Source organism: Corvus cornix, chromosome 17 (assembly GCF_000738735.6).
Source record: "Corvus cornix cornix isolate S_Up_H32 chromosome 17, ASM73873v5, whole genome shotgun sequence".
Classification (NCBI taxonomy): Eukaryota; Metazoa; Chordata; class Aves; order Passeriformes; family Corvidae; genus Corvus; species Corvus cornix.
In genome coordinates, this window is record NC_046346.1 from 4,897,854 (window position 1) to 4,910,517 (window position 12,664).

A 12,664-nucleotide genomic window follows, 5' to 3' on the forward strand; every position below is an offset into this window, starting at 1 on the left:
TTAGGGCATTATTTACCTCCATTTCACTCTGCGGGAGGCCGCGGAGCCGAGCAGAGATGCTGAGCGCTCTCCCCTCCGCTCTCTCTCGCTTTCTTGCCTTTCTCCCCCCCCTTCCTGCCCGTTAAGTATTATTTCCAGGATTATTTCTGCGAGGGTGTCACGGCACGTAAGAAAAGAGGAAGAAAACCACCTTCCCAGCTGAGTCCGAGCGGCCTCGAAGGGGAACACGGTTGTGGCGAATCGCGGTGGCGACTCCTCGGCCACCTCCGCGGTGCCGCGGCTCGGCTACAGGGGCAGGTGGCACGGGGTGGCCGGAGGGAGAGAGGGGGGATGTGGACTGCAAAGACAGGAAAATCTCTGCGCCTTTTCCTCCCTGCTGGCAGTGACCTGGGGATGGGACAGTCACATCCCACCGGCGTCTGTCCCACATCCCGTCCCTCCTGCAGCACCAGCTCCAATCCAGCTGTGACCCGGAGTGGTGACTGCGCTGAGACATCAGCCGGGAGAGGTGCCCAAGGGGGGACTGTGTGGGGGTGTGTGTGGGGGTGTGTGAGCCCCACTGCTCCTCCTGCCCTGCTCTGCTCCCCACAGCCAGGGCCACGCTGGCCGTGCCTCTCCAGCAGCTGCCAAACCCGCGGGCTGCAGCGGGGGCATTGCAGGAGCCGGCTGCGGGAGATGGCAGCTAAGGCTGGGCAGGACCAGGATCTCAGCATCCAGCCACAGCTTCCCCGGTCCACGGCTGGGCAGCGTCGCCAGGGCCGGGGCCGCGGGGCCGGACGAGCCCTGGCAGCCCGGAGGAGGCCCCACAGGCGAGGTGGAGGACAGGGGTGGGTGACGGGAACGGGGCTGCCCGGCAGACAGGTGACCCCGGCGCGGGGCTGTGGAGTCCTCCCCCCGCTCCTGCCCTTCACCAGCCCTATTTCCCCCAGAACAAACAGAGCAGCAGCTCCAGCCTCCCCGTGGAATGACCCCGCGGCAGCAGAGTTTAATATTGCCTGGCGAATGATCCGAGCAAGGAGCCCCGTGTGGCTCACCGGGCACGGCCGCGCTGAGTGACGGCTCCCACAAAGGGCAGGGACCGTCTAATCCGCGGGACCGCGGCACCTGCACCCCGGCCCGGCCGGGATTAAAGGGGAGCAAGCCGGGCTCTGCAGAGATCAGAGGCTTCATTAGAGCGGCCTTGAAATAGGATTTCCTCAAGTGACAAGGGGCAGGGTGGGAAGATAATCTGGGGGGCTGTTGGTACCTGCCCCCATATCACCCCCAGAGATGCTCTTTTGGGTCACCTGCCTTGAATATGGTGCCCCAGACCTGGAGGGAAGTGGCAGGGCAGACCAGGGCATCCACTGCTGCAAATCCTTCATGGCAGGGATGGCTGGTTCCCCTCTGCCATCTTCCTCCATCTCCAGCACCCACTGAGGAGCCACCCAGACAAGGATGGGGCTCTCTGCCCTCCCACTGCCCTCAGCTCTGGGGTCCACCATCTCCTCCTAGGACTCCCTAGACTAGGGAGCTGTGGCTCTTTCAACTCATCTTAACATCACATAACACTAATTTCTGTCATTAAAAGTTCTGGAAAGTTTCTTTTGTGTCTTTTCCAGCCTCATGAGAACAGAGAAGCACTGTCTGCCATGGCTACCCTGTGCTGCTGCTACCCACAGCAAATCCAGCGAAAAAACCTCCAAACCAGCCAATTGAAGGATAAAGAGCTCCCTGCATGGAATAAACACCCATGTGCTGCTTGACAGGACACACTGACACTGCAAGATCCCAATTCCTCACCCTGTGTCACAATCCTACAAACACCAACAGCCCTGAAAATCCCCCTGAGAGTGGGAGGAACCAGGTGAGTTTAGGGGAGAAGCAGCAGTGCAGGTGGGACCTTGTGAACATCCACATCCCGTTGGAAAGCTCCATGTTAAACACCAGGAGCTCTCGCCCTGACCACGCTGCCCATTACTGTAAACACACCATTCCTTTAATGCAATTAAATATTTAATACTTGGAGAATGGGAAAAAAAATGGTCCCACATCTTCTTGTCTCTTTCAACAGTCATTTCAGTCTAACTTGCAATGACCATAATGTAGTTCGTTCTCAAATCATGCAAAATTAAAGAAAGTATTTTAGACATCTCAAAGTCTCCCACTACTAAAAGAGCCTTACCTGTTCAGGCTCACTGAATATAGAGCACGGGAGAGCATCAGGGTCATCTTGGACTCAGTGAGATGCTTTAGCAACGGGGTTTTTAGGGCTGCTGCTCAGAAAGGGTTTGCAGAAGTACCACAAAAATGTCTGCTCAGGATTCAGGCTCTGCCTGCAGAGGGGGGTGGGTGCTGCCAGCTTGGGGAGTCCTGTGGGACACGGTCCAGACACCCACACACACCCAGCAAAGCTGTGCTGCTGGATAGACCTGAGATGGATTAATTCTGGGGGGAGCAGAGCCATCGTGTGCCTGAGCCAAGGACTCCGGAAAGCGACTGAGGGAAGGAGCACTCTTTGTCAAAGTAGGGAAGAACAGGGGCTGGACACCTCCTGCCGGGGCCGTTGACTCCAGTTTCTCTCTTCCCAAATGTCACACTCTGGAGGGCCAAGCCTTCCCCAAACTGAAGGTCTTCTCATGGGATCACCTCACTGCCCGTCAGGATGCTGTCCTGGCACGGCCTCGTGCTGGGCTCTGGCTCCGTGTGAGGAGGAAATGGCTGCACCATCCCCCTCGCCATTCACAGACCCCGAGGTCCCAAACGTGTCCCACCTGCCAGCTCCTGCACAGCCCTCAGGGACTGCTCCTGCTCCATGCAGCGTCCAGTTCCTGCCAAAGGGACAGACAAACCCTTCCTGCCTCAAAACCCAGTGCAGCCAGGGCTTAACCCACATTACTGGCGGTTAAATTTGCCCAGAGCTGAGCAGGAGATTCGGTTCCCCTCCTCGACACCAGGACTTGGCTTTGAAGGCACCACAGCATCTTCTGGGCTGCACCACACACCTGAGCCAGGGGACACGAGGAGCTGCCTGCAGACCCCAGACTGAAAAGTGAGGGGGCCTGTCCAGCCCTGGGGTGGGACTGACCATCAGACCAGTCCCAGGACTGCCTGGATGGACAGAGACCAGGAAGGCAGCAGGGCTGGAGGAGCCAAGAGGCCAGGGGCCACCAGCTCCTCATGAAGTGCTGAGGCATCTCTGCCTCAAACCCTGCCCCTCTCCAGCCCGTCATGGACTCACAACAGTTCAACATCCGTGGCCTCTCCGCCCTGAGCAGGCAGCAATAATGGAAAACAAATTGGTGAACTTGGGAACGTTTCAAGCACTTCATCCTTCCAGGACACCAGACTGCTGATGAAACCTCAGCTTTGCAGGCACCATCTTAATGACAGGCCAAATTTCAAAGGCTTGCAAACTATTTCTTGTGCTGCTGCCCCACCCCCTCAATAAAAGGTTGCATCAGAAAGAGATATTTCCATAATTTATAGTACGGGCATTTCACTGGGGAGACTCACTCATCTGTACTTACAGATACATTTAAGAAAATGCATCCTCCCACAATCCTGCGCCATTTACGACTATTGGCACAATCTGTAATCCTCAGTCTTCAATTAAGGGACACCTTAGGGTTCATTATCACACAATTGCTCCCTGTGAACCATGCCAAATGCTGTTTTGGCACAGAGCTTGGAAGATGAATTAGAAGGAAGTCTTCTCGGTAATGCCCGCTCCCAATTCCCATCAGCAGCCTTTATGCCCTCCTCCAGCCATTTTTTCCCCCCTCTCCCCTCTTTCCAAGTGGCTTTTACTATCCCATCTTTCAATGTCTCTCTTGATTCTCTGGAGGTATATTTAGAGATGCTACATCTCCTTTTCTTCCGGCTCTCAACGTGCCTCCCACTCCCGGCTTTGCAGATGGGATCTTTCCTCCCTTCCCCCGTCATAACCCCCCGCAGCTGCCTGGGAGCAGGGGATGGAGCTGCCTTAGGTTGGAGGAGCTCAAAACCCACATTTTACAAGAAAGGGGCTCCAGTTATTGGCAAACTTGGCCTGGGCACAACTAAAGGTTAATGCCCTTAACACATCTGATAATGGCTGGAGCCACGTCCCTCCCATCCCTCTCCCAGTGGGTGCTGCTCCAGTGACCCCCTTGCAGGGAGGGATCCTGCATGGATTTAGCCACAAAGCTGGGGAAGAGCAACAAGTCGAGAGTATTAAAACCAGGGGCTGCCAACTCCTCAGCAATAAAACCTTTACAGGGCTGCAGAGGAAACTTCCCGGTGTTAACACGAATCCTCCTGGCCCAAACAGCGACAAGCACAGAGACTTCCATGGGAATCCTCGGTGTCACAGCAGCAGCAGGATGTGACAGTGACACGGTTTCTCCGGAATTAAGGCTGGTGCTGCCCACAGTGATCACCCCAAACGCCCCAGGACGTGGCGCGAGGAGCCGGGATCTGCAGAGAGGGAACAATGGAGTCCAGGAGACGGGAAATACTTCACCCACAAGACACCTTGTGGAAATTTTATTATATAGAAGTGTAAAATGCAACTGTCAGTCAAATAAAAAGAACACTTTTTTTTTTTTTTTAAACACCATGCTCAACATTATCCAATCGCGGTTCTTTATAGTTAGACATTTCAAGCATAAGGAAAAATAAGGAAAGAACCCAAGAACAGTAAATTCAGTACATTTAAAAACGGAATGTCCCGCAGGGCAATTAAAAATGCAAGAAAAAATAGCTTCAATTCCGTTTTTCCTTTAAAAATACACTGTTATCTGTACAAGAAACACTACAGTAAACATCAGAAATCATATTATCCCTTTTATTAAATCAAAATTATTTAGCGCATACTGTGGTTAATACTAGATTCATTTATTTCTCTAGGTAATTTGACAAATATTAGATAAGAAAATATTTAAAAGAAACAAAAAAGCAAAAAACACCTTGGAATTAAAAAATAGTTACTACCTTTTATATGGTTTTATGTTCCACAGTGTTTGTTAAAGGTACTAATAGCAGATTCATTTTAATATTAAAAATAACAGTATTTATATTTCTGAGAGCATAGAAGAAGTTTTTTTTTCTTTTCTTTTTCTTTTTTTTTTTTTGTTTTTTCTTTTTTTTAACAAGCTTGGAGGTCTTAGATACATAAATGCAACTAGCAATGGAGACATGAAAAAATGTATTGCTAAAAAAAATTAACACGTTTTTATATTACCCCTTTAGACTCTAGAAATTATACAAACCCTACAAAATGCCCCCCCCCGAACTTGCAAACAGTAACTGTTTCAAATACAGAAATCATATCATTAATTACAATACATATCATAGTTCAGTTTTTTAAAAATGCAATAAAATCAAAGACAGCCAAGATACAAGAAATTAGAAGTAAAACATTTAATGAATTTACATATTTAAGAATATTTAAATACTGTTTAAATTTTTTTTTCTTTTTAAGATTTGTTACATACCACCTAAGACTTCCAAGCCACTCTTTCTGTTCCAACAGAAAAGATCGAAAATTAAAAGGAAAAAAAAAAAAAACACACAAAAAACCCACATATTGAAATGTCACAGCTCTGGGGTGCGTTTTGGTGCCTGCAAATTCTCTGGCTTCTCTCCAAAAAGAATCCCGGAGGTTTTGTTTTAATATAAATTTGGAAACAAAATTACCAGCATGTCCATACGTTTAGTACATTACTAATTGTTCCTGATTCTTAGAAAAGTTCAGTATAGATTATCCTACAGCTAGTGTTCCACAAACAGAAAAGTCTTCATCAAAATGTTGCAAATCTAGAAACCTCTGTTACAAAAAGGTTTTCTTCCACAACAATTCCAAGGAAAAAAAATTGCCACGAGGACCTTGTTCTACTGCTCCTGGAAAGAGAGAGGGGAGAAAAGGAGAAGTTACTGAGCAGCAGCAAATTATCAAAGCTGCCGAGCCCTCCTCCCCCGACACAGGTCTGTCCCCACTGCAGCGGAGTGGGAAACAGAGCTCAAAGGGTGCTCCAAGCTGCCATCGGAGCCCTCTGCCCTAACGCTGTCCCAGAGCTCTCCTGCCCCTCACCAAACAAGATCCCTCTTTGCAGCGGAGCAGACTCGGGGAGGAATGAAGAGAAGCCCTTTAATCACCGCGTCCAGGTCACACTTGGCCAGCGCCCGCGGCGAGCGCCAGCACCGGCACCCGGCTCCACCTCGCCGGTGTGAGCCGAGAGCAGCTGCTGGGGGCCAGCATCCACAGCAGCCTCTGCTCCCGGGAGCCAGAGCTAAATGTGGAGCAGTGGGGACAAGTGTCAGACCACAGCAAGGTGCCCGGGTGCTTTGCCTTTCGCCGCATTGTTTGCCCCGCAGAGCCGGTGCTCGGGAAAGCACCAAGTGTGATCAGGATAGATCTCACACAACTCTCTGGTGAGCTGAGCGACAGCTGAGGGGAGATTTTACTCCAAAGCATTTTTCAACAGTTTTGATCTCTTTCAGGACAGGGAGCTGGTGAGCACACAGCTCCCGTCCCAGCACGAGAAAAGGAAAAGCCTGCGCTCACAGTCCTGTGCTGTGCTGCCTCACCAGCTTGACTTCATCATTCCTTTTACTTTAATTCCCCCAAGTCAAACAACTGCCTGGGAATAACTGTAACTATAAGGAAAGGCTCCCAGAAGAAACAAATAACCTCCCAGTCCGCTCCCAAAAAACCCTCACCCACCCTGGACAGGAACATAAGACTGATGTTGAGGTAACGCTTCTGTGATCACTTCCTCAGCCACAAAACATCTCTGCTTCACCATGTGAACCTGAAGGAGAGTCCCCCACCAGAGCAAGGCAAATATACCCAGTTCCCCAAGAGAAGGAGCAGAGGGGTTCAGGGAAGGTGAATACAGACCTGGCTGTGAGCCTGAGCCTGCCCTAGTGTCTGCCCGTAGTAGGCAGCCTGCTGTCGGTAATACTCTGCCCAAGCCATCGTGTAGTCCGGCTGAGAACTTGCCTGAGAAGCAGCACTGGCAGCATGACCTGCGGGGAAGGAAGAAAAAAGGCAGAGATAAGCAATTCCAGAAGCCCAAGCCCAGGCTTAGGATCTCCTTTTGTCAAGCTTACAGAAGAGCCAGCCCCATTCCGGCTGCTGCAGACACCTGACAGAGCAACACCAGCTCTGCTGCGTGGGACAGCAGGACGGGCTCCAAGCTGGACTGTGAGGGACAAGCCAAGAGCAGGCAGAAAGCACCCAGAGCGTTCCTGCAGCTAACAGGGACAGGCTGACAGCCTGCACACCCCTCATCCTCAAAGGCCCAAAGCCTCCAGCAGCACCATGTCAAAGCAGGTCCAGAGGTCGGGATCATGCGCCCTGTAACACGGTGGGGAGAGCCAGGCCTGTGACTTTCCGTGAGCTCTCCTACCCTCTCACAACCCAGCTCCAGCTTTCTGGATTTTGCCAGCATCAGTTCCTGCATGCTCCGTGCTTCCCCAGGCAGGCTGGCTGCAAGCGTGGGCACGAGGGGACCGGGGCTCAGCGGGAGCAGCTCTCCCGAGGCGCGACAGCACAACCGAGAGCTTTCCGTGGGAGCACTATATGCACCATCACCAACAGGACAGCACCAAAGGGGATCTGGAAAGGACTGGAAGCTAAAAATGGCAGGGATGGAGATGCAAGTCATCGGATTAGAGTGAACTCCTTGTAACAAGAGCTGATTCATCTCCAATACGCCTGTTTCACTCACTCTGTTTTTTGAAATACTCCTCCCATGCTTTGCTGTAATCGGGATGGCTGTTCTGCTGCTGGCTCTGTTGGCCTGTGCAAAGATGACAACAAGGGGCACGTCAGTATGGAACAGGTGACAGTTTCCAGCCAGTGACATCTACCTTTCCACTAGACAGGCCCTGGGTCTACCCCAGCTGCCCAGACTTGACACTTCAGCTTCCACCTTTCTACAGTGTTGGGCATCTTCAGTTCAGGAGAAGCTGAGAAAAAGCTTGAGTTCCTGATTTCACCTCATCTGCTGAAGGGCATGAAGCCAAATGTCACCCTGCTGGGACCTGCTCAAGCCAAAGCACGTGGCTGGGAACTGCCCAGTCTGCAATCAGCCACCCTGGGCGCTCAGACTGCTTGCACTGAGTGCAGGAGAGCTGGGACACCTGACACAGCTGAGACCTGTCACCTCCACAGAGCTGCCAAGGGGATGGCCATGTTTTCAGTCACCTCACTTGTTTGTCAGGGGCTGCATCCTTCACCCCCAGTCTCCTCAGTGGAGCAGAGCTGAGGGACCCCTGTGGGCAGTGCCCATCCACACGCAAGCCTCCAGTGGCATGACCTGCTACTCTGCTCCCGGCTCCTCAAGGTGCCATGAGCCCTGCACAGGGCACAGCCAGCCTCACTGCCCCCAGCACACACCCCAGGCATCACTGGAGAGGCAGCCACAGCATCCCCAAACAGCCATGGCTGGCTCGCGGTGTCATCTCCAGGCTCCTACGCTGCTCCAAGGGAAGCAGTGCCAGTGTCAGCTCACAGATCCCAAACCTCGGGCTCCATCTAGCACAGACTCCCCATCTTTGAAGCACTAAGATACCTTCAACCTAGCACATCTAAGGGTTCCTGCAGGGAGAGCCTGGCCAGCCGGGACAGAGGAAGGATACCTGCTCTTCCCACGCTTCCCTGGATCCCAGTGGGAGCACAGAGCCCTCAGTGAGACACACGACAAACAAGCAGCAAACACAGCAGCTGGGAACGGCAGAGAGGCACAGCAGGAGTGGGGAGCACGAGCCACTGCAGACAAGGAGAGCAGGCAAGGACAGAGGACACGCGTGGAGCAGAGCTCTTCCCATCCCATCCCAGCTCCATGCGCAGCCTGGCCCCGACGCCAGCCCAAGGGGGGCTTTGAAGTGGGGGGAAGGGGGAAAATAATACACTGCAAGTGTGAAGTGGGTGGAGGGAACAGGGCAGCAGTGTCCTGTCCAGGGGCATAAAAGCGGGTTAAAAGACTTGACCAACGCTACAAGTCAGGACCTTTTCTGGCAGAGGTCAAGGCTGCCTCAACTGTCCACCTGCTAATGCCAACAAAGGACCTCCTTCAATGCCTTTTCTTCTCGGAGAATTACAGTCCGCAGCAGGCTGAAAGGACACGCAGCTAAATGCATTTCACAGCAAAATGTTTCCCCAGCCAGTTAATTTATTTAAGATGGGGGAAGTAATTAAAATCTAAATACATGTGTAGGGGGTGGGGGTCTGCCCCTCCTCCCACAAGGAGGGCACTCGAGGCTGTCCCCGGGACGCCGGCGCTGTGACGGGGCTGACAGAGCTGTCACACACAGGCTGCAGCACTCGGGCAAGGGACCCTGCACAAGGCTGTTTTCCAACTAAGAAGCGCAAAAGCAGGTATTTACCTATTTCTTACAATAATCCTCCTATGCCTTGGTGAGCTCCACCTGGGCTGCCTGGGCACCGCTGCAGCCGAGGAGAGTGGTGAAGGTTCTGAAAGCGTTATGTGTGTGTCCTCTCTCCTCACCCAGCCTGCCTTCAGTGTGCCTGGCTACAAACAGCAAGAGGGAGCATCCTAAGCACACACGGAACTAGGGAGCCAACATTCTCCATCACACTCAACAGCAGAAATAAAACATCTGCCTCCAAAAGACAGCAGTGTGGGACTAAAGCCACACAGGGGAAGGACAATGACAAGGCAGGAAGCTCCAAGGGTTTTTGGGAGCCAGCTGAAACCTGACAGTGCAAAACTGTCATCACTGGGGTATGAGCTGCATTATTGCTCATCAGGGGGCTCAAGGGGGCTGTGCTTCCTACACCAGGCTCCAAAGCCAGGAGGGGTGAGCCTGAGACATGATTATCTGCTGCAGGAAGGGAGATTTTTCTTTCCCCAGTGACTGCTGGTCAGCATGAGGGGATGTTTCAGGAAGCTGAGAACAAAGTTAAGTTACCAAGGTGAGTTTCTAAAGGCATCTTGCAAGGCAAAGAGCAATGCAGCTTTGTAAGCATTTATTCCAAGGCTCCATGGGAGATAAAAGTTAAATTTTTTTTTGTGGAGCTTTCCCTGCTGCACTGACTGCTCTGCTTCCCAAAGCTCAGGGAAGAGGAGAGCGCTTGGCGTGCAAAGGAAAGGAGTAGGATAACAATTTTTCCTGTATAAAACAAGTTAATGAGAACATACTCTTCTCCAGTACCACACCATTCCACTCCTGTACAGAAGAAAAGTCCATTGAAGCCCACCACTGCATTTTAATGTGCTGAAAACAGAACACCTACTGACGTTCTCCAAGACCCCTAGCGCTCAAAGGAAAACTCATCATTTCTAGACTGGAATTGCTAAGAGGCAGGACTCATCCAGAGTTTAACACACACTTCCTGTGCAAGCTTCCCATGTGCCACCACAGCACACATTTCAGAAGTGCACCAAGTTAACAAAGCAGCACTGAGATTTCCAAATTTCATATATTCACAATTTCATAAACACTCAAAGGTGATTAGTGTTACAGGGAATCACAAGTGCAATTGCAGGCATTGTCCCTCCAATGATTCTTCTACCTCAGGCACTTCCAAGAGAGGAAATTTATACCAAAGTTCATTATCTACTTCATTGCTAAATCAGCCTTAGCAGGGAAAAGCATCTGCCATTAACCCCCCTTTTAAAATTATCCCCCCACATACCTTTTGGTGCTTAGCTTTAGTTTCATGAGACCAGACCATTTAAAAATTCATATTTCTTGAAAAATTGTGACTGCAAGTGTCCTTTGGACATTACCACCACCATGTGAGCTTTGAGATTACCAAGCAGACATGAATCTGCTCTGTTTAGGGCAAACCATTCCTCTGGCTGCTGGAGACACAGGATGATGCAGCTACAGCCATCACCACCAGCATTTACTACTTGAATTATTCTGAAAAGGTGACTCCCCATTCTAAACTGCTCAATTTTGACTCAAGAGGCTTTCAGGAAAAAATGACCAGTACAGGAGCCCTGCCTAACCTTCCTTCTATTTCCTGCATCCCCTTTCCCAGTCATTACATCAGTCTGGAATTTGAACAGCAAGAAAAGCTCATAAGGAACAATTAAATAAGAAAATAAGCAATAAGTGATAAGGTCAAGAACAAAGAGATGGGAGAGCTCAGCACCAATAGTGTGCCTATTAGGGCGAAGTGTGGTTGGCAAGTGCTTGCCTGGAGAATCCTGGGAGAAGAGAGCCGGAGGCAGGAATGCTTTTGTTAGAGAGGAACAGACAGCAAGGACCAAGTTTCTACCCAAAGAGCAGAAAGAGGCAATAAGCAGTTAAGCACATAAAAAGCACAAGTTTTCCAAGGCCTTCAGCTTGTTCTGAGCTCAAACACCACCACATGCCTCCACACACCTCTTCTGCTCAGGAAACCATTCTGCTGTTTTCACACACGTGGTCTCATGGGTGAACTTGCCCTTTGCAGGCACAAAGCAACAGGAACACCAACCCTTCTCCAGCCCAGGTCCTGGCACTTACTTGGGACTTGTTGTCCAGGCTGCTGCCATGTCTGGTAGGTACTGCCCCAGCCCTGCGTCATGAACGCCTGAGGACCACTGCAGAGGACAAAAAGCCATGCTCAAGTAGACAATAAAATACTTACCAGGCCAGAGACATGAAGCTGCCCAGAGAAGAGAAGTTGTCACTTATAGTCAGCAGCTGCTGAGCAAAGAGGTGAACACGGGAGCAAAAGGAAAGCTGTGCAGGTGTGAACTGTTATGTCCTGCCTTGGTATCAGTCTGTTCATGAAGCCAAGGTGAAGATACATCACAATGAACAGCACTCCTTGTGCTCTGTGCAGCTCAGGCTTCTTCCCATGCTCTCACTGCACTAGAGACAGGAATTTTGGAGATGCCAATACCTACCTGCTTTATTATTTAATAGATGAAATCTTTCCTGTAGTCAAGCTTAAAGGATTGAGCTCACTTGCTTTTGCTTCTGAGTGCTCAATCTTGAAAAGGCTCCACTCATACCCCACCCTTTCAGGGCCCTCCACCCTTCTCCCAGCACTTTCTAGCTCCCAGCCATTCCCCCCAGCCCACGGGTGAGGAGGTGCAGCAGCTTACTTTTGATGAGGTGTAGCAGGTGCTTGGCTGAACGGACTTTGACCAAATCCTCCAGGTCCACTCATGCTGGTACCCTGTCACAGAATCCACAAATATTTAATGCTAGCTCCAAGTACAGGGTGGAGGCAGCTACTACGAGTAGTAAGAAAGGAGAGAAGACAGCCTGGGACACATGGATCCTGAAGTTGGTATCAAGCCTTCTCCTCTCAAGCAATTCAGCACAAAGGCAGCTTTGCCATGCCCCAGTTCAGTATTTTCCATACTTTTTTACCAAACTCTTCCCCATTCAGTAGTACTGCAGCCTGACATTATTAAGCTTCAATACCACAGCACTGTGTTAAGTGTAAGATAAGTCATCCTGAACTTACTGAACAAGGAGTTGAGCGTTTTACTTTCAGGACAATGCTGCCAGGACTGGGTTATTCTCACACAGAGAATAATTTTGTCTTCGTTTCAAAAATCTCCTTTGACAGCCTTTTCATACCTTATATTGCTGTTCTTCCCTCTCATATAGCTGTATACACTACCCAGCATTATGTCAACAGTCAAATCCTTCTGGGACCACAGCAAAAATTAGCCCAATGGATGCTGGAGGGCCATCAAGCTCAAGCCAGCTGCTAAGAGGCAAA

The 12,664-nt window shown here is 50.7% G+C and overlaps 1 protein-coding gene across 5 annotated transcripts in view; it reads right to left on the bottom strand.

The window, feature by feature from the left end:
* Positions 1–4,473: 4,473 nt before the first annotated feature.
* FUBP3 (far upstream element binding protein 3) overlaps positions 4,474–12,664 on the bottom strand; it is a 40,262-nt gene continuing 32,071 nt past the window's right edge. For 3 of the 5 annotated variants that reach the window (XM_039561612.1, XM_039561611.1, XM_039561610.1), the window contains 5 exons: positions 12,036–12,109; positions 11,449–11,525; positions 7,695–7,766; positions 6,863–6,990; positions 4,474–5,862 (listed from right to left, as the gene is read on the bottom strand). In XM_039561612.1, coding sequence (XP_039417546.1) covers positions 5,854–5,862; positions 6,863–6,990; positions 7,695–7,766; positions 11,449–11,525; positions 12,036–12,109 — 360 coding nt within the window. In that variant the 3' untranslated portion in view covers positions 4,474–5,853. The other 2 variants (XM_039561613.1, XM_039561614.1) reach the window with 2 other exon arrangements.